The following is a 21,631-nucleotide window of genomic DNA, read 5'->3' on the forward strand; positions in this document are numbered from 1 at the left end:
TGCTCTGATGTTTACCTTTCAATCTGCTATATTACTTACTGCACTGACAAACTATAGCTGGCTAACAGCAAGCAGACATGAGTGACATGGCTGTCAGGGACAGGGTGAACATTATATTAGTTATATTGAAAAAGGAAAATGATGGGGTCAGTTAGCAACTTACCAGTACTAAGCTCAACTCCGCCCTTTCTGCAGAGCCACCGTCAGCTCAGCTCTGTAAACAATGGAGTTGGAGCATGCTCTGCTGGACAAACTACGTAATGAAACCAATTCTAAAGCATTGTTTTCTGCATTATATGTTCTGAAAAAAGTTTTCATATCTGCGCATATCGGTAAACATATACGCCGATACGATATATCGGTGAAAGTCTAATATCGACCGATAATATTGGCTGGCCGATATATCGGTCGGGCACTAGTGTAAACTACAAAAACATTTGAGTTGTTAAATTTAGACAACGGCGATGGTCAGACCACGATGCAGAAAACATGGATGGAAACACTGAATCCAGTCATAAAAATTGCATTAGCTATAAAATGCTAAATCAAAGGAATTTGACATATTTGGGACAAAAATGAATGCTTTAATGCAAAATTAATCAAGTTGAATTCTCGATATGTGATTATTAAATGTGATTATTAAACTGCAAAAGGCTGTGATTTTAATTAAATATATACTCCGCATGTGCGCTAAAACCCCTCAGCATGAGAATCACGCGTGCTGTGTATATTAGATGACAGTGAGCAGAGCGCTCTGAAGCGTGCAGTGAATACAGACTACAGATTTTGTAGAAAAGCACTTCATTTGATAAAAATAAGGCAATCTAATGTTGAAAAATTGAATTAATTGAAATAATTCATAATTAAATAATTAATTGAAATAATTATATTTTCATTTGATTAAAGTTTTAACAAATTAATTTTATTAGACACCATTTTCACGATGAAAATTAATTAAACTGACGAATACGGAATTTAAAAAAACAAAAATAAAAATAACCCTCCAACAACCACAATTTTACTGGCCTCTTGTGTGCTTACTGCCAAAATATTACAACTGTGTGGCACAATAAATGTGCTGGAAAATTGTGCCTTGAAAAGAGTGGGAACCCAGTAAAATCGAAAACAGTAGGTTGACATTTCTTTAGCTGAAATCGGTCTGTGCTTACCGAGATGCAAAACACTGCCTCCAGTGGCCTAAGTGGTAAGTGTTGTTGGGCAGATAGACACGCGTGAGCTCCATTTTCCTGTTGTAATGTCCACAGAGGGGCACCAAAAGTGAGTTTTCATCTGTACAGGCTGTAATACAGTGAAGAGGAATTTACATTTTTTAAACCGTACCCCTTGTTAACCCAAAACCTAAACCAAAACCTAACCATCACTGGAGTAATAATGCAACTTACGAATTGCACTCTTCACTGATTATGCGAACGAGATTACCTCCTGCTCTCAGTGTGGGATCTGAACCTGGGTCTCCCATGCTGGTCACACTACAGGAGAAGGTAAACACACTGGAGTTGATGCAAAAATGTCTAATAGGAGATGGCACATTTCGGTGAGTCAGAAACAACATGCCGACTTCCCATGTGATCATGTTGCAAAATGTCAGTATTTGAAAGTAAAATGCAATTATAGCTTCTGAGTAACAAACTTAAGTTTAAAACAACCAAACAATAATCCATCCTTCAAATGTACAGATTTTAATATGCTCTGAAAATTAAGTCTAATTCGTCTCCTCTGGGAATCCAAGAGTGGATGGTCGTCCATCTAAAATCAGTTACCTTGTCAAATTATTAATTTTGAAGCTCTCAGTTCTTACTGCACTTTGCGTTACATCATGTCATGCCAGTGGAAATCAAACTACTTAGATAAGTTATAGAGGTACTTTATCACCTAAGTTTTGTATCTGTCTCACGGTTTGCATAATCTCTTCACACCTCCGACATAAATAGAGCTAAATCACAGAGAGAAGCGTTTGATTAAAACAGTGAAAAATCCAAACAGCTGGGGCTGGAGATGACAGGATTTGTGAGCCACATGCTCAGCTAATGAGAGGTTTTAATTGTTACAGAGAAGAGATAATTAAATAGGTGTTTTGCTGCAGCATAGCTACCTAAATGGCAAGGACAAAAAAGCTAGAAATGAAACATTAGAGAATGGATATTTCTGGTTCTATATGCTGAAATTTGTGTTAATGTTTTATAGTATATAAAGTGTATTATATGTACACAGTGCGGTCCAAAAGAGTTCTGAGTCTACGTTCACAATGAGGGTGTTTACATAATACTTAATATGCCTACAATGATTAAGGTAATGTTAACGCCTTGAACTGCATTCCGTTATCGAGGTAAGGTCATAAAGCAACCTGGTCTCATAGAATCTCATCACAATACCTACATTTTTTGCTAAATTGTTTTTACATGGCTCGTTGTAGGTATTGCGGCAGTTTCCTAGTGAAATAAACACTAGAGGCACTGCAGCAACGACTTTTATTCACTTTCACAAATAAAATGGCAGATTATCATCTTTTTCTTTTCACATTTGCTTTTTATGAGACTATCGGTTAGGTTTAAGGTAGAGAGGTAGGTTTTGTTGATTTTAAACTCAATAGAGCGTTAAAGGGATAGTTCACCCAGAAATGAAAATTCTCTCATAATTTACTCACCCTCATGCCATCCCAGATGTGTATGACTTTCTTCTGTTGAACTCATATGAAGATTTTTGGAAGAATGTCTCTGTTCTGTAGGTCCATTCAATGCAAGTTAAAGGTGGCACATAAAGGCAGCATAAAAGTACAACTTCAGTGGTTAAATCCATGTCTTCAGTAGTGAAATGAGAAACCAATCAATACTTTTTTTTTTTTTTTTACTATATATTCTCCTCCCTGCCCAGTAGGCAGGGTTGGGAAGGTTACTTTTGAAAATTATTCCTCTACAGATTACAAAATACATGCTGTAAAATTTAATGTTGTATTTTTTAATTACATGTTTTCTTATAGTTATCAGCGTGTAGACCTTATTCACAGTAGTGCAATCTTTGGTTTTTGATATGAATGAAAATGAGGCTGTGAGGGGTAGACCGTGATAGGCCTGTATAAAGCTCTATAAAGCTCCTTGATCACATTATTGAAAATCTGGGATGCAAAATCGAATTTATGGCTGTACTGAATCCGATGCATATCGTGCCTAATGTCACCCTTTAGCTGTGACTATTTTCACAATATTGCCCAGCCTCTCAGACCTTATTGCTTGATTAAAGATTCACTCAATGATTTTTGCTATCGTGATTTAATCTTTTTGTACCCTAAAAAAAATTTAAAATTCAAGAGTGCCTTTGTGCAATAACAGTGCAACTGTATCTACACCGAGTGTGCATGCTTGTAACAGATAGAGAGACAGAGAGTGGGAAATAGAGGTTGTGTATTTAAAGCTATACTATGTAACTTTTTTTTTTTTTTTTAAATAACAATGTTATTAATGAGAGAGTGCAACAAAAATCCATCTTCCAAACCATGTCTTTACTCAAATTCACTTTGATAAACCTATAATAATGACTTTAGAGCTGTCGGGATGGATTTCATGGGAAATTGCATACATACGTCATTCACCCTTGCATGTTCACGACATAGCCGTACACAGAGAAAATAAGCTCCGGCTACTATAGCGCATGTATGGTGTAGGAGTAGCATGAAGCTGAAAGTTTGTTGTCACAACAAACGAGAAAATTGATCATGGATCATGGTTCAAATGGCAAACCTCCGGGGAATCACCGGTTGTAAAAACAAAGAAACCCCGAACAGAGCAGAGTTTACAAGTAAAAAGTGTAAGCGACAGAGTCCGTAATAAAACACGAATCAACATCGGCTTGGCTTTGCAGATGTGGTGACAACTGAAAGGATTGAAAAGCGACCCAGAGATGGCTTTTTTCTTACTCAACAGGTAAGATATTTTATTGATATGGTTTATTTATAGTTGTGTAATCACACACACCCACACACACACACACACGTCTGTGTGTGTAGTGAAATACAATAATTATACTGTAACCGATGCAGCACTTTTCACTTGCTAACACACGTGTGTATTTTTCTTTATAACGGCAATAATTTACATAAATAAATCCTTTAGTCCTAGGCTTGCCAAGGACATGTGAGTCTTGAAATTATGTTGACCACTGGTTGGTAACAATGGCAATCTATAAATTTGTTAGTATTATGGTCTATTTGGCCAGAATATCCTGCAGTTATAAAAATGTACAGCGTTTGACCTTATCAGACTAGCAATCCTTATGTCTAATTTTAACGAATGCTGCCTAACGTTTGTAACGTAATTGTAAGGAGGAGGCGAGAAGCAGCTTTCCTGGTTCAGGTAAGGATTTATTTTCTCTGTCTGCAGCACAATTACAGTCTCACAGTCTTAATCTACAATCACACACTGCTTCACAAAATAAACTCTCATCATTTGTAATAAAAACTCTTTGCTTCTTGTTCGGGTCTGTGGTGCCCAGGCTCTCTCTCCCTTCTATTTGCGGTGTGTCTCTATTTATGCCGCTCTCCCCATGCTCACTGAAATTAGAGACAGGTGTTAGACATAATTTAGCTCAGGTGTAAGCGCCCTTACCGCTTTCTCTCTCTCCGGAGAGATGCTTGACCACGCCCCCGCTGCCACATATCCCCACCGCCCGACTCAGGCCGGGGCGGCATCCGGCCTGCCTACCACTCCCCCCCCATTCCTGGAAAGGAAGTCCGTGACAGCCATCTGCGCCCCTGGTCTGTGGACCACCTTGAACTTAAACGGCTGAAGAGCCAGGTACCAACGGGTGATCCGGGCATTGGTATCTTTCATGCGGTGGAGCCACTGGAGTGGGGCATGATCGGAACAGAGGGTGAAGGCCCACCCCAACAGGTAGTATCGGAGAGTGAGGACCGCCCACTTGATGATGAGACACTCCTTTTCTACGGTGCTGTACTTAGTTTCCCTCAAGGAGAGCTTATGGCTAATGTACAACACCGGGCGCTTCTCCCCCTCCACCACCTGCGAGAGTACGGCCCCCAGCCCCCTGTCTGAAGCATCTGTCTGTAAAACAAAAGGGAGAGAGAAGTCAGGTGAATGTAAAAGTGCCCCCCCGCAAAGTGCAGCTTTAACTTGCATGAACGCCCGCTGACACTGCTCCGTCCACTGGACCGGATCTGGAGCTCCCTTTTTAGTGAGATCAGTCAGCAGGCTGGTGATGTCCGAATAATTAGGCACGAACGTTCTATAATAGCCAGCCAGCCCCAGGAACTGTCTCACCCCCTTTTTGGTCTTGGGTCTCGGGCAGGTCGCAATCGCCGCTGTCTTATCAATTTGGAGATGCACCTGCCCGTGGCCCAAGTGGAACCCCAGATACCGTACCTCCACCTGTCCAATCGCGCACTTCTTTGGGTTCGCTGTGAGTCCTGCTCGGCACAGTGATCTCAGAACCGCCCTCAGATGTTGCATGTGCCGCTGCCAATCATTGATATAAATGATGATATCATCTAAATAGGCAGTGGCGTAGGCTGAATGCGGCCTGAGGATTCGGTCCATGAGATGCTGAAACGTAGCCGGGGCCCCAAACAAACCGAACGGAAGTGTCACAAATTGGTGTAATCCAAACGGTGTGGAGAAGGTGGTTTTCTCACGGGAGATTGGTGTCAAGGGGATCTGCCAATAACCCTTCGTCAAATGCAATGTCGAGTAAAATCGAGCAGTGCCCAACCGATTGAGCAACTCATCAACGCGAGGCACTGGATATGCATCAAATTTAGACACCGCGTTGACTTTTCTATAATCCACACAGAATCGCACAGACCCATCGCTCTTAGGCACTAGAACAACTGGGCTGGACCAATCACTGTGGGATTCTTCTATTACCCCCATATCGAGCATTGCATCCAATTCTTCCCGAACAATTTTTTTTCTAGTGTTCGGGTAATTGATAGGGGCGGCTACGTACCACGACCCCCGGCTCGGTCTCGATGTGGTGGTGGATGAGGTTTGTACGTCCCGGTAGAGGGGAGAACACGTCCGCAAACTCCTGTTGCATCCTAGCAACCTCCGCGAGTTGACTCGGTGAGAGGTGGTCTCCGCAAGTGACCGGGGTGAACTGTTTATGTTTTGAACTCACCTCCGGTCCGAGCTCTGCCTTCTTGGGAACTACCATAGCCAACGTCACGGGAACCGCCTCCGTCCACAATTTCAGGAGATTGAGGTGGTATATTTGACGTGTGCCCCCTCTATCGGTTCGTTTAACCTCATAATCGAGATCTCCCACTCGTCGTGTGACCTCAAAGGGTCCTTGCCACTTGGCGAGTAATTTAGAGCTTGATGTGGGAAGCAATACAAGCACTTTATCTCCCGGTGCAAATTCCCTTAGCTGAGTTCCCCTGTCATACAGTCGGCGCTGTCGTTCTTGGGCTTGGAGCAAATTCTCCTGTGTTAGCTGTCCCAAAATGTGGAGTTTTGCTCTAAGATCAAGAACGTATTGAATTTCATTTTTGCTGTTTGAAGGTCCCTCCTCCCAGGCCTCTCGCAATACATCAAGCACGCCGCGTGGGCGTCGCCCATACAGCAGCTCGAATGGGGAGAAGCCAGTGGAGGCTTGCGGGACCTCTCGTACTGCAAATAACAGGGGGTCGAGCCATTTATCCCAATTTCTAGCATCGTCATGCACGAACTTACGAATCATGTTTTTGAGGGTTTTATTAAATCGTTCTACCAGGCCATCCGTTTGAGGATGGTATACGCTGGTGCGAATTGATTTAATATTTAACAACTCGTACAGTTCGCGTAGTGTCCGTGACATAAACGTTGTGCCCTGATCTGTGAGGATTTCTTTCGGAATCCCCACCCGGGAGATTATTTTGAAGAGTGCCTCCACAACACTGCGTGCTGAGATGTTGCGAAGAGGCACTGCTTCCGGATATCTCGTTGCATAGTCCACTAGGACCAATACAAAGTGATGTCCGCGTGCTGACCATTCTAATGGCCCGACGAGGTCCATTCCAATTCTCTCAAAGGGGACCTCGATCAAAGGGAGAGGGCGCAATGGTGCTTTTGGGGTGGCCGGTGGGTTAAACAGTTGGCATTCGCGGCATGCTGCACACCACCTGCGGACATCGCCGCCAATGCCTGGCCAATAGAAACGGGCTATTAGACGGTTCAGTGTTTTCCTTTATCCTAGATGACCCGCCATGGGATTATAATGAGCCGCCTGGAATACCATTTCCCGATGGCTCCTTGGAATCAAAAGTTGGGTTGTATCCTCTTTAGTTTGAGTGTCCTGTGTCACTCTATACAACCGCTCATTTATAATCGCAAAATAGGGGTATGAAAGGGCGATGTCCGGCTGGAGTCGTTGACCATCGATGACTCTCACTTGGTCGAAGGCGTGTTTGAGGGTTTCGTCTCGTGACTGCTCCAAAGGGAAATCCCCCTCAGGGAATTCCCTGAGAAGGGGAGGGGTTGCAGCCTCTCCCCCTCTCTCGTCATTATGACGTGGAGCTGTCGAGGACGGCCCCGGCTCCCCCTCCCCTGCCAGAGCATCGCACATTACACATCTCCCTAACTTCGTACAGGACCCATCCGCGCAAATTCCCTTTAATAAAACTCTAAAATCAGGCCAATCAGTCCCCAGAATCAGCGGATGGGTGAGGCGGGAACTAACCGCGGCCTCCACTCTATGCTTTTTCCCCCGGAATTTAATCGTCAGGGTCACTACCGGATACTTGTGAATATCCCCGTGTACACATTTCACCTTAACCGTTTTAGTTGTGACCAATGCCTTGGTTGAACCAGGCGTTGGTGGATAGTGGTTTGATTACACCCGGTGTCCACCAACGCTTGGTGAGTACCCCCCTTGACACTTACCAGTATCCGGTATGCCCTGGCCCGGTCGGGGGCAGCCTGTGGGAGGTCAGAGACCCGCACCACCGTCCCCAGCTCCATCAGAGGGCACTGATCTCGGAAGGGGCTCGGGTCTCCGCACCCCCAGCAGGCCGGCCCAGGCGCTACGCCCACACTTGCGTCGGCGGGCACCCCCCCCCCGAGGGGGAGAGCAGCGGGCATTGGAGTAGGGGAAGGTGTCGTCTCCCACACCCGGGGAACTGGTCTCAGTGGCTGAAGTCCTCCTCATCTGCGTGGGGCAGAAATGGGACCTGCAGAGAGAGCAGAACGAGAGGAGAGAGGGGAGGGGGAAGAGACAGAGGGAGGAGAGAAAATGTAGGAGGGCTCTTCTGCCCTCGGGATCGCCGCCATGTGGTCCTCCGCAAGCCAGACAGCTTCCTCCAACGACGCTGGGCGGTGGCACTGGACCCACTCCGCCGTCCCTTTTGGCAGTCGATGTGTGAATTGCTCCAGTACCACCTGATCGATAATTCCATCGACGTCGCGGTCCCCCGCTAGCAGCCATCTTTGGCAAGCGTCATGGAGCCGCTTGGCGAAGGCAAATGGGCGGTCGGAGCTCTCCAACTTCAAGCTCCGGAAGAGTTGACGATTTTCCTCCGGAGTGCGACCAACCCGTTGCAAGATGGCTCTCTTTAAATCTCCATAGGCCAGGAGGCTCGTCGCTGGCAGTTGTTGAGCCGCGAGCTGGGCTTCCCCGGACAATAGTGGGATCAGTTGGGCCGCCCATTGGCCGAGCGGCCAGCCCCAGATCTCGGCGGTCTGCTCAAACAAATCCAGGAAGGCCTCGGGTCGTCCGCCGCCCCCATTTTCTGTAATGTGGGCGGGGGTAACGGCACGGGAGTGTCCGGGGTCGCGGCTGAGAATGCCTCCTGGCTGAGGAGGCTCCGGATCGCCTGCCGGTCTTCGGCTTGAGCGTGCAGGAGCTCGACAAACCGGCGATCTTGATCTTGTCGGAGCTCAAGCAGTGTCTGCTTGTGGCTCTGATGTAGGCCAGCGAGGGCTTGGAGGATCTCTGCCAACTGGGAGGACTCTACGGGACAACTTCCATCCATCTTCAACCCAAACTTCAATTCCCGGGTTTCGGCACCAGTGTAAGGAGGAGGCGAGAAGCAGCTTTCCTGGTTCAGGTAAGGATTTAAATTCTCTGTCTGCAGCACAATTACAGTCTCACAGTCTTTGCGTTATGCACTAAGTTAATCTACAATCACACACCGCTTCACAAAATAAACTCTTATCATTTGTAATAAAAACTCTTTGCTTCTTGTTCGGGTCTGTGGTGCCCAGGCTCTCTCTCCCTTCTATTTGCGGTGTGTCTCTATTTATGCCGCTCTCCCCATGCTCACTGAAATTAGAGACAGGTGTTAGACATAATTTAGCTCAGGTGTAAGCACCCTTACCGCTTTCTCTCTCTCTGGAGAGATGCTTGACCACGCTCCCGCTGCCACAGTAATTTATTTCGAAACATCAATATTTCCAATAAGTTAAAACAACAGCATAAGATATGGCACTTATCTGCTCAGATTACATGTTTTCGGGTATCTGTCTTTTCCTTTCTTTCGTTATTTATTTGTCCATTCGCTCTGATAAGATGTCCTGTATTCATGTGTACACCGGTGCCACAAACTACACTCATACGCGTAGAGGAGCAGAGCCGAACCACAACCAAAACAACGTTCTTCCGCAAGATGCATGCAGTTTTATTTAAGTTACATAGTGTAGCTTTAAGATAGATAGCAAATGCTAAGTCAGCCTGACAGACATTAAACTCCCTTTTCCGCAGAGTAAAACTCACGCGCTGAAAAGACAGAGTGATTGAATGTGTGGTCGAGTCAGCATGGCATTGTCCTCTTAGGCATAAAATGAGATTGTAAATGAAAATAGAGGTTGTTAGTAACGTGGAACATAGCGGATTGCATGTATAAAAACAACCACGTCCTTTAGGCAGCACAAAAGTGGGTCATGTGCCTCTAGTGTTCATGTCTCAGCACTGCCTCACCTGTTCATATCAAAGCGCATGTACACCGCTCAAAGCAGACAGTGTCATATACTACATAAATACAGTAGCCTCCTGTACTAGTAGGACATGGATGTGTTCATTATGATGCTGGAGACTTTAATGGGATCGTTCACCTGAAAATGTAATAAAATGAAAATAATTTACTCGGCCTTATCTCATTCCAAACCTGTATGATTTTCTTGCTTCCGTCAAACACAAAATGAGATTTTAGGCAGGTTGTTCAGGCTCTTTTCCATGCAAATTAAGTGAATAAAGTGAACTTTTGTCATTTTTGGAGCTCGATAGTCCCTGGTCACCATTCAGCGTGAAAATTCTGCTTAACTTCTCCATTTGTGCCCCACAGGAGGAGGAAAGGTTACCATACAGGTTTGGAATGACATGAGGGTGAGTAAATAATGGCAGTTTTATTTTATTTTTAACCATCCCTCAACCCTCTTCAGACTCTTTGCCCTGGCACATTTCTTAGATGATAGATTTGTATATGTAAAAGCATTCAAATGCGTAAGCAATGCACCAATAGGGAATAAGGACTCCTTTTTTAAACTATTCCCTGTGAAGAGTTGATATCAATGCTTATTAATAGAGAACAAGGATGAATAAGTATTATATCACTACAAATTATTGGAAAAATAAAAATGTCCCCTTTTGTAACTGAATGTTTAGCCATTTCAAAGTTCTCTAGGAGCATGTGGAAGAAAGGAGACCACAAATATGGTACAAATACATACAGAGAACACAATAGATTTAGCCTGATAAAATGCCCAGCCAATGCCAGGCAGGCATTCTTTGCTTTCAACCAATGGGACATTTGGGTGGGGATAAAATGTGCTGGGGGATGGGAAAGCAGCACTGCAAAGCTCAGCCCCTGGCCAGGACGAGGTTAGACAAAGAAACACCGTAGCAACCGCAGCATCTCTCTGGTTACCTGGATCCAAGTCTGATTGCCTGAAGAGGACCAGATACTTTCTTATCTTCCACCTGCTCATGTTCTCTATTATCGTAGACTATCTCTAAGCAACCATGCCGGAGTGCTGGGACGGGGTGAGTGGGATGTCTGTAATCATAGGAATATAAATAGAGAGAGAGACAGACAGGCAGGCAATGAGCGTGCTTATGTTATTCTGCTATGAATAAATAATGCAGCTTACAATGTCAATGACTTCATATATATATATATATATATATATATATATATATATATATATATATATATATATATATATATATATATAAAATGTGTATTTCATAGCAGTTTGCTAACGAGCATTTTGACCTATTTTCCTGCCTACTTTGACCTGTTTTGAAACAAATCCTTAGCACATTTATGCATTTTTCATGAAATTAAAAAATATGCATATGAATAATCTTATATTAAATAAAATGAGATATATTTTCTGTATTTAATAATGTGGAAAATATAAAGCTCATTGTACATTTGTGATGTTGCTCATGAAGAAATGTCCAGTCATGTATGAAGTGGCCATTTGCACTGACACACTAACACACTGACACGCATCATGGAATGTGCGCTCCAACATATGCATGCACCTCTGCAGTAACCTGTGTGTTAGTGTATGTGTCTGTATATATGACAGTAAATCATTCTTACGACTGTTTAAAAATCTAGAAATCAACAAAAAACTCCTGACAAGGACAAATCAATGACCTTAAGCTTGAAAAATGAACAGCTACTACAGAAATCCATGAGAGATTATGATCCCAGACGAAGATTGGATTGCACAAAGGTTGCTATATCAGAGCTCAGGAGACTAAACGGAGAAAATATGTTTAAGTATCCAATTTGTCTTGGATGTTTCTACTAAGATTCTTTAGGAAAAATAAAAAATAGACCTGAATGAGACAATTGTTGGCATACAGAAAGAGTATAGAGCTATAAAATAAATGAGGATAGCTTTTAATTTGATGAGAAATATTTGAGTTGTCTAGGAGAAACAACTGAGATAGTAACTAGATTTACTTTGTGATTTTTCTTTCCTATGGGATGTATTCCTGAGCGCATAGTGTTTTTTTTTTTTAGAGTGTTATGACTTGTCTCATATTTGCATAATATTGTCATATCTAGGTCAAATTCCATTCTTATCCTTTAGTGTTTTGTTGTAGCCTATTTTTTCTCCCTAGAAAACCTGCTCGGCATTTTGCCGCAGTGACAGCTGTTGTAGGCTGCCATGAGATTTCATCATGACCTCAACACAGAGGGACACAAACAGCTGTCCTTAACTCAAACACACATACACACATCACTTGCATCCGGCCTGATCTTCCACAATTTTCCCAACTTAAAAAACACTGAATGACAGGGGCTTAAACCCCATGGGAGATTTGTTCCCTGTCTCTGCCTCGATCTGCATTAAGCTTAAAAGTGGTTTGCCTCTGAAGTGTGCTGCCTGCGAGGTGTCTGCCAGGATTTATGTGTATGACTACAGACAGAAAAGCTAGAGACGCTGAAATAATCCTTAGGACCGAAAAATAAGTCTGGGACTTAATGTGGGTCAGTGCAGATTAAAATGCCTTTGGAATTTGCGAATGGTATTGTGTTATAAGAATGTTTCCCATAATCTGGGATCAGAGGCTCTAATTAAAGATACATTTTTCTTGTTTTTAACTCTTGTCACTCTTTATTGTATTATTTTTGTTTACCAGTGGACTTATGTTGTAACAGCCGACTATTGCAATTAAAATAATTCTTCTGTTTCAGTAAATCATATACACACAACAACATTACAAATAGGCTGAATTCAGGTAAATTGGAAAACTTTTTGACTTTCACCCTACAAAAAGGTAATATATGTATAATAGATGTAGATAGACAGATGGACGGACGGACGGATGGATGGATAGAGAGAATATTGTATATATATATAGGGTGAAAATGGGTAATGTGGGACATTTAAGCTTAATCATCTGTCAGGCAACATTAAGGTCATCCTTAACTAATATTTAAACTAGATTACACTGATGTAGCTATGTGGATCATGCATAAAATCATTTTAAAAACAACAGCAATGAAAAATGATCATGATGTTTCCCAGTTTACCTGTATTTACCCTATATAATACAGTATGAAAAAAAAGAAACATCAAATCCCAACAGATTGAACTTTTGGGGGGTATTTTTTGGTCCACTAAACCTAAACATAAAGACTGAACAGATCTGTTTTGGGTCAGTGACCATGCAGGACAAGCCATGACCCATCTGGACCATTCCAGTCTGTATTTTCTGAAACGGTTGTTTTTGTTTGTAGGAACACGACGTTGAAACCCCTTATGGGATGTTGCACGTGGTGATCCGCGGGGCTCCCAAAGGCAACAAGCCAGCTATCCTGACCTACCATGATGTTGGGCTCAACCGTAAGTAAACTGAGTGTTTTGTGTGTGTGTGTGTGTGTGTGTGTGTGTGTGTGTGTGTGTGTGTGTGTACGTGCAACCAAGGTGAACTGTACCCAAAGCAACAGGATTTCCTCTGCATCATCTGTCTTCAAGCATTGATCTGGAGTTAATTTCTCCATCTGTACAAACAACATGAGATGTTTGTGTGTTATTGTGTGTGTGTGTGCTTTTGCATCTATGCAAATTCAAAGAGCATTGCTCTAGAAGTGATGTGTGTGGGCTGTGATCAGCGGTGTCATTTGGATGCCAGCTGACTGCAGTTTATAAGTTCCGTTATAAGATCATGTTCAGTGTGAGACGGGGTTGAACTCAGGTGGCAGGTGATCTCAAATATGCAAATGTGACAGTGCTGAAGCTGGTAAAGAAAAATAATCTATAAAAAGTCACAAGAAACACAGATTATAAAAAGGTGAAAACACAATCAAAAGGCTTGTCTTAGATATTAGTAGTACAAACTAGCTACAGATTAACTCATCATATAACCTGTTTAAAATGTTCATATTTATTTTGTTATTATATTATACTATATATGTATATTTTTATTATATTTTAATATAAATATTTGTTTTTATAATTTCTACATTTTACAGGGAGTGCAATGAAATAAGCACTTCTTGAATTAATTCTTGAAGTTGGCTTTATCCTAAATATATATATATATATTGTTACATAAACTGCAGTTTTGAAAATATTGTTTAACATTTTGAACATAGCTCAATTTTTTACAGAGAGTGTTAGATATATAAACAAAGTTTTAGCTTCTTTGTCTTAAGAGCTGAATGTCTGAAAATCTAAAATCTTATCTGAAATAGTGCATCATAACAATTTACACTTTTAGTTTTAGCTTAACATGCGTCAGTGGAGTTTCCTATGTTTATTAAAAATGAACGTTTTAGTCTTAAGAGAACAAAAATGTCTATGAAAATCGTATGTAGTTTGTCATGGGAATTTTTCATTTTATCATGAAATCCATCATGATAATTTTGTTGTCATGTTTTTCGTTAAATTTTACTTATAAAAAACTATATAATAGCTACTTTATCTCTACTGTCTGTTAAAATTTAAAACAGCATTTGTACCATAACATGCATCATGAGAATTTTATATGGTATCATATGGCATTAAAAGTAACGATTAGACTTGTTAATGGGTCAGCAGAATAAAGCTGACCAAGTCTCCATTGACCTTGATATTGAGTTCCACATTCCATCAGTGTGACTGAATTAAATTACTCATAACCTTGACTGAGAGCACTTCTCATCACTCTCGGAATGACTTTCCTGTCCTCTTCTGCTCTCTCCTTCCCCTTTCCTCCGTATCCTTTTCTTAACTCCTCCACATATCTGTCCCTCATTATCTAGCTCCGAAGTGTCTTATTGTCTGCCGGGTCTTATTCATATGCAGCAAGAAGAGAGTGTTTAGGAGAGAGAGTAAGAGAAAGAGAGAAAATATTTAGTTCAGAAACTCATGCCAATTTAATTATTTGTAGATATATATCATTTTTATATTATTATTATTATTATTATATAAAATAATAATATATATTATATATATTTTACATATATGTATTTCATTTATATATTAGGCCTACTGTATATTTATATTTTATGTTTATTATAATATATTCATATATATATATATATATATATATATATATATATGTAATTAAAAAATATATAATAAATATATATTTCAAATATAAAAATATATAAAAGAAAATAAAATTACAACATTTAAAAAAGTGAGAGAGAGAAAGAGAGAGAGTGATATGTAGGTCAGAAAAACATACCCATCATGCAGTGCTGGGTAGGGGGAAGGTCAGCACTGCGGCATGGAGTAACTGTGTCTCTCTTCTCTGCTGCGGATACATGCATTAGTATGCAGGGCCTTACTCTATATTTCGCGAAACATGACTCAGTGAGAGAGAGAGAGACCCAGACCACCGAAAGGAGACACTGGCCTATAGAAAAAATGCAAAGTGAGCAATACAGCCGGGGAGGGTATGAAAAATGGGTCATACAGTAGTAGGGCACAGAATCTGGCGATATGATTCATGTCACGACGTGGCACCGACTTGCTCAGCCCTGAATTCCCCGGCAAGTTTTCTGCTTTAGGTTTCAAACCATCACAGAAGACAATTTCAGAAATCCGATTTTTAGAGGTCGGGTTAATGAGAGCCTACATGGGGACTAATTTATTCATTAAATGCATTTAATAGCTTCAAGACCTGCCAAAACACCATTTGCTGTTGATTAGATGAGATGGCACATTATAGAATGATTATTAGTGCCGCTTAAGGAGTTAGCTAGAACACTCAAGCTGTTTTGTTTCTTTATTTTATAATCTAAGTAGGCCAACAACTCTAGCAGGAGAGATGGGAAGGGAAGCTGATTTTCAGAACTGCTCCAAATCGGTATTGTTATATAATGTGTAATGTGACGTAAAAAGATCCAATGAGGCCATTTTCTATTGCCATACATTTTTATGGTGCATTAAGTAATTAAGTAATTTTTTCCACTTTAAACTGAAGTGTGTCATTTATGTGCCATTAGCGTCATCAAACAGAATTGTAAAAATAATGATTGTTTCCCGAACACTCCCCTTGTCTAACATTGGTTGGATATAAAGTTAGTTATACTGCTCCTAAAAAATAGGATATTACTATAATGCCATCAACAACCATAAAGAGTTGCTTTTATGAAAATGTATACATTGTGTTGCATCTATAGGAGTCTTGGTAAAGTCCAAGACTGCTGTTGTATCGTATTTTTGCGAAACAAAAAAAACAAAACAAATTTCTTATTGCATCTTTAGAGATATTTCCAGTCTTAATAATATTTATTCATACGTATTTTTCTCTCTCTCTCGATCTGAGCAGACAAGTTGTGCTTCAACACATTCTTCCACAATGAAGACATGCAGGAGATCACCAAGCATTTTGTGGTGTGCCATGTGGATGCCCCAGGCCAACAGATTGGTGCCCCACAGATGCCACAAGGGTAAGGCAAAAACATACCATTATTAGCCATTTAACTAGGGCTGTCAATCGATTAAATTTTTTTAATGGATTAATTACATGGTGTCCTGATTAATTAACTGAATTAATTGCATATATAAATATTTGCTGAAAAAGCCCCTAAAATAAAAATAATTAAATCTATAATGATGAAATAATTATAAATAGTTATCTTTAAATATTTACAATATATATATATATATAGTTCTCTGTAAAAGCTGTGCATTGCCTTTACAGCTGAAGTTTCGCTTACTGACCCTTGGAGAAAACAGGTGGTACTTCAAGCTTGAATTTCTCAGGAATCATCCTTATTATGGTCCAAGGACTTGATTAATTGCGTACAAAATTAATCACACTGAATTAACGCGTTAAATCGACAGACCTACATTTAACAGAAGATGTTGGTTAACCTCTCAGGACAACTCAAGATATTATTCAAAATATGTTTTTCTGGGCTTGTTACTACCAGGCACCAGTACCCCACCATGGATCAGCTCGCTGGGATGCTTCCTAGTGTGGTGCAACACTTTGGGTGAGTGTGGTCAGATTATACTTCAAGTTCAAGCAGTCTTGTTGTGCGAAGTCCAATGAAATTCCAATTTCAAATTATTTGATTTCAAATATCATTCGATTCCTGAAATTTCCTCATTTAAATTCTGCTTTGATCTCTTTTCTCTAGCTTCAAGAGCATTGTGGGAATTGGAGTTGGAGCTGGTGCCTATATCCTTGCCAAATTTGCGGTTTGTACATTTTTGACAACTTATGACTTAAAATGTATAAAGTATATGTGTTCGTTTTGTGTGCATTCAGAATAGTAATTCAATCCTGATTTCTCCCAATAGTTGATTTTTCCTGATCTCGTGGAAGGTCTGGTTCTTCTCAACATTGATCCCAATGGAAAAGGCTGGATCGACTGGGCCGCCACAAAATTGTCTGGACTCACCAGTGCTTTACCAGACACTGTTTTGGCCCACCTCTTCAGCCAGGTACAATAATAATGGATATATAACAAATGCTCTAATGTTAGTACAGTGTTCATGGGCAGAAGTTAGTGAGAGGTACATTTCTTACTTTGAGCTCTGGATACAAGCATTTAGTTACTTTAGGAAATACATTTCAAGGCTTAAAATAAATCATGCACACAATTATTTCTCATGTTGTATAGCCTATATTTAATATAGGGTACACTTTTTCACTTGTGAAAATGTATTTTTGTTGTTTGTGATTGGATAAGGATGTTTATGAATCATTTTATAGAGACTGTACTCACAAAGATTAATTTCTAGCCAATGAAAAGGTTTACAGCTGTGCATAACAAGAAAAATGTATATTCACTATAGAAATGTTCATGAATTTTCCAAGACTTTTCCAAGCCTGATAATCACAATTTTAAAATTTCCTGTTAATAATATCTAAAAATTGCTATTATTAAATACATATATAAATTTAAAACTTAAATCTAAATATAAATGTTTTATCTAAATTTAAGTGTTAAAAATATTTCTAAATGTTAAATTGAAATCTTGAGCTAAATATTTAGCTAACATTTTCAGAAGTGGACTCAGATTGTTGAACTGCACCGCATGTAATGTTAGTATTAATACTTTTGTAATTATTTTCATATGTAAATAACATATTTTGCTGTGTTTGAATTACAGGAAGAGCTTATGAACAACACTGAGGTTGTACAGAGCTACCGTCAACAGATCAATAACACTGTCAACCAGTTCAACCTACAGCTCTTCTGGAACATGTACAACAGGTAATTGCCTCATTAAAGGAATAGTTCACCCTAAATGTGAACTGTAAATGTAAATGTAAAATTATCTAATTTATTCACTCTTATGCCATCCTAGATGTGTATGACATTCTTACTTCTGCAGAACACAAATGAAGATTTTTAGAAGAATTTCTCAGCTCTTTTGTTCCTATACAATGCAACTGAATGGGTGCCAAAATTCTGACACTCCAGAAATCACACAAGTCAGCATAAAAGTAATCCACAAGACTCCAGTGGTTAAATCAATGTCTTCAGAAGTGATATGATAGGTGTGGGTGAGAAACAGATCAATATTTTTACTAGAAATCCTCCTCTCTGCTCAGTCAGTCTCCACTTTAACTTTCACATTCTTCTTCTTCTGTTTTTGGTGATTCACATTCTTCATGCATACTGGGCAGGGAGTAGAATTTCTGGCAAAAATGTTAAATATTGATTTGTGTCTCACCCACCCCTATCCTATCACTTCTGAAGATATTGATTCAACCACTGGAGTATGGATTACTTTTATGCTGACTTAGATTTTTGGAGTGTCAAAATTTTGGCACCCATTCGCTTGTATTGTAAGGACCTACAGAGCTGAATATTCTTCTAAAAATCTTAATTTGTGTTCTGCAGAAGAAAGAAAGTCATATACATCTGGGATGCTGTAAAGGTGAATAAATGATGAGATAATTGTCAGTTTTGGGTGAACTGTTTATTTAATATGTGCATAAAACTATGCATAATGTATGAGTTGAAATAAAATGTATGTTTGGTGTAGGACTTGGTTTGAACATATGAAAATCTCTTTTTCTCAGCCGCAGGAATTTGGAAATGAACCGCAGTGGCTCTGTGTTGAATGCCAAGACCCTGAGGTGAAGACTAACTTAATTAAAGTCTCACTAATCTCATTTACATATGCGTGATCAGAGTGTTTGACGAATTACGTTTCTCGCAGGTGCCCGGTCATGCTGGTCGTTGGAGATAATGCTCCGGCTGAGGAGGGAGTGGTGAGTTTTTGTCTTTTCTCATCCGTCTATTTTTTTTAATCTCCCCCTTTGATCAATAATTCACCTACAATTAGATTTTTCTCATCATTTTCTAACTCACTCATGTTGCTTCAAACCTGTGTGACTTTCTTTCTTCTGTGGGACATAAAAGGGATGCAAGGTAAAACATCTCCTTTTATTTTCCATGGAAGAATGTCATATGGGTGTATAACAACATGAGGAGGGAGTAAATTTTTTCTTTAAGGTTCCCTCCTACCAAACAGTCTCTTATTATGTCTATGCCCCCTCGTGTGTCGCCTCTGCATCTCTGTAACATAACTGGCAAACTACAAAGAGGAAGTGTTTTGTCATCTAGTGACAGCCTAATTGAATCTCCATTCCTCTTGCTTCCTCTGTTTGCCTCCTCCTGGCGTTCTCTCTTAATCCCTCTTCCTCAGCTCCGGTTGTCTTGTGGGAGCAGATGGCACTGGCCCCGGGGTTGATCTCCTGGGCTTTGCCAGCTTGTGTGCACTGGATATTTTTAACTCAGCACCATGGCACTTTAATCTAGCATATGAAAGCTGGGCCACTGCCCCATCACATCTTATCAGCCACACAGAGTGAATCCCCACTCAATAGGAACAATTTCCCATAGTAAATAAATGAATGGGTGACAATGGGAACCAGGATTTGTTTTCCCTTACGCTAAACCCTGGCCCTAGAATAAGTCAATTCTCAAGTCAAATTTTTTCAACTTGAATACACTCAGACTCCATCTCTGCACCTATATGGAGTTTTCATTAGAATCATGAGGAAAATTATAGAGAGAGTGTCCGTCCTTTTTTGAAAGTGTGGAATGGAATATGACTCATCTCTGCAGTATTGCAGTCACTGGGTCATGCCTTAAGAACACACACACACACACACACACACACACACACACACACACACACACACACACGCACGCACAGGAGGACTCTCCATAGATATCATGATTTTTATACTGTACGATCTATTGATTATATCCCCTAACCCTACCCCTAAACCTAACCCTCACAAAAAACTTTCTGCATTTTTACATTTTCAATAAAACAGCGTTTAGTATAATTTTTAAGCGATTTAAATTATGGGGACACTAGAAATATCCTCATAAACCACATTTATAGCATAATACCCTTGTAATTACCAGTTTGTAACCTAAAAAAGGTCCTCGTAAACCACTTAAACCTGCCCACACTTATGTATACATACAGTATAATATATGTTTGTGTGTGTATATATTTATATAGAGAGAGAGATAGAGGCTATATACGTTTATATTGTCGGGGATTTTACAGTTAAGACCCAAGGACCAGATATGATGAATGAACCTGATATGATGAATGAACCAGATATGATGAATGAAGACCAGGAGTCAGAGATGCAATCAACTGTAGAAAATTTTACTGAAGAATAGTTTGCAGTTTCATCAGCAGAAGTCAGCTTCACACTCACGAGGAGTTTGTAGGCCGCTCTCTATACATTCTCATTACAGCAGCAATTATACTATCACACATGTCACTAAGCTACGTCATCATGTCAGGTTGAAGGATTCTGATTGGTTAAGACAAAGATAAACTTTGAAAATTTCCACATATAGGCTGTTAGCCAGAAGAATATCTCCACTGATTATCAGAATCCCGGTTTAGGCACAAAGTGATCCACTGAGGTCACCAATCTGAGGTACTAGATGCCATTTTGTCCCGTCAGATGGTCATCTCACCTCCCCTGCGTGCCAGTTGTTCACGTCAGTTCCTGTGACAAAAGAGAAACAGAAACACACACACAGATACACAGCTTCTTCCAGGTTAGATTTGGTCGAGCTCTAGCTCTAACCAGGAAACTTTCCCAAAACATATTGATTAGATATGCTTTCTCTCAGTAAGAGGTTCAGACAATATTCGTCATTATTCTCTAGTGATTGAAGATGAAAAGTAAAGTAAATGCTTTAACTAAGAATTGTCACGTAGGCAACAGGCCTGAGTGACCCCCAGTGTCCTAGGCTGTCAGGGTCAGCTAGAAGAGTAAATATAGGTTTTTAACAGGTGTTAGGTGCTTTTCTTATAAACACACAAAGAGAGAAAGCACATTTCAGACATGTAATTTTATAACTAGGAAATCTCATAAGCTTTATTACAAATCACTCAAAGGATATATATATATATTGAAGAGGCAGGGGATTCCAGAATCCTCCCCACCCCCTTCAGTATATATAATATATATATATATATATATATATATATATATATATATATATATATATATATATATATATATATATATAACACACACACACACACACACACACACACACACACACACACACACACACACACACACACACACTAGTGGCCAAAAGTTTGGAATAATGTACAGATGTTGCGGTTTCGGAAGGAAATTGGTAAAAAAGAAACAGCTTTCTCTAGAAACTCATCAGTCAATCATTGTTTTGAGGAATGAAGGCTGTACAATGCTTGAA

General features: G+C 40.2%; 1 protein-coding gene across 7 annotated transcripts in view; it reads left to right on the forward strand.

Annotated features, from left to right (window-relative positions):
* Positions 1–21,631, forward strand: part of LOC127437402 (protein NDRG4) — a 47,934-nt gene that overhangs the window by 16,555 nt on the left and 9,748 nt on the right. For 5 of the 7 annotated variants that reach the window (XM_051692253.1, XM_051692255.1, XM_051692251.1 and 2 more), the window contains 8 exons: positions 13,205–13,310; positions 16,228–16,348; positions 16,835–16,897; positions 17,045–17,105; positions 17,208–17,351; positions 18,024–18,127; positions 18,943–18,999; positions 19,083–19,134. In XM_051692253.1, coding sequence (XP_051548213.1) covers positions 13,205–13,310; positions 16,228–16,348; positions 16,835–16,897; positions 17,045–17,105; positions 17,208–17,351; positions 18,024–18,127; positions 18,943–18,999; positions 19,083–19,134 — 708 coding nt within the window. Of the gene's footprint in view, positions 1–10,765; positions 10,984–13,204; positions 13,311–16,227; positions 16,349–16,834; positions 16,898–17,044; positions 17,106–17,207; positions 17,352–18,023; positions 18,128–18,942; positions 19,000–19,082; positions 19,135–21,631 lie in introns of those variants that run through there. The other 2 variants (XM_051692256.1, XM_051692257.1) reach the window with 2 other exon arrangements.

This window comes from Myxocyprinus asiaticus, chromosome 48, assembly GCF_019703515.2.
Source record: "Myxocyprinus asiaticus isolate MX2 ecotype Aquarium Trade chromosome 48, UBuf_Myxa_2, whole genome shotgun sequence".
Lineage (NCBI taxonomy): Eukaryota > Metazoa > Chordata > Actinopteri > Cypriniformes > Catostomidae > Myxocyprinus > Myxocyprinus asiaticus.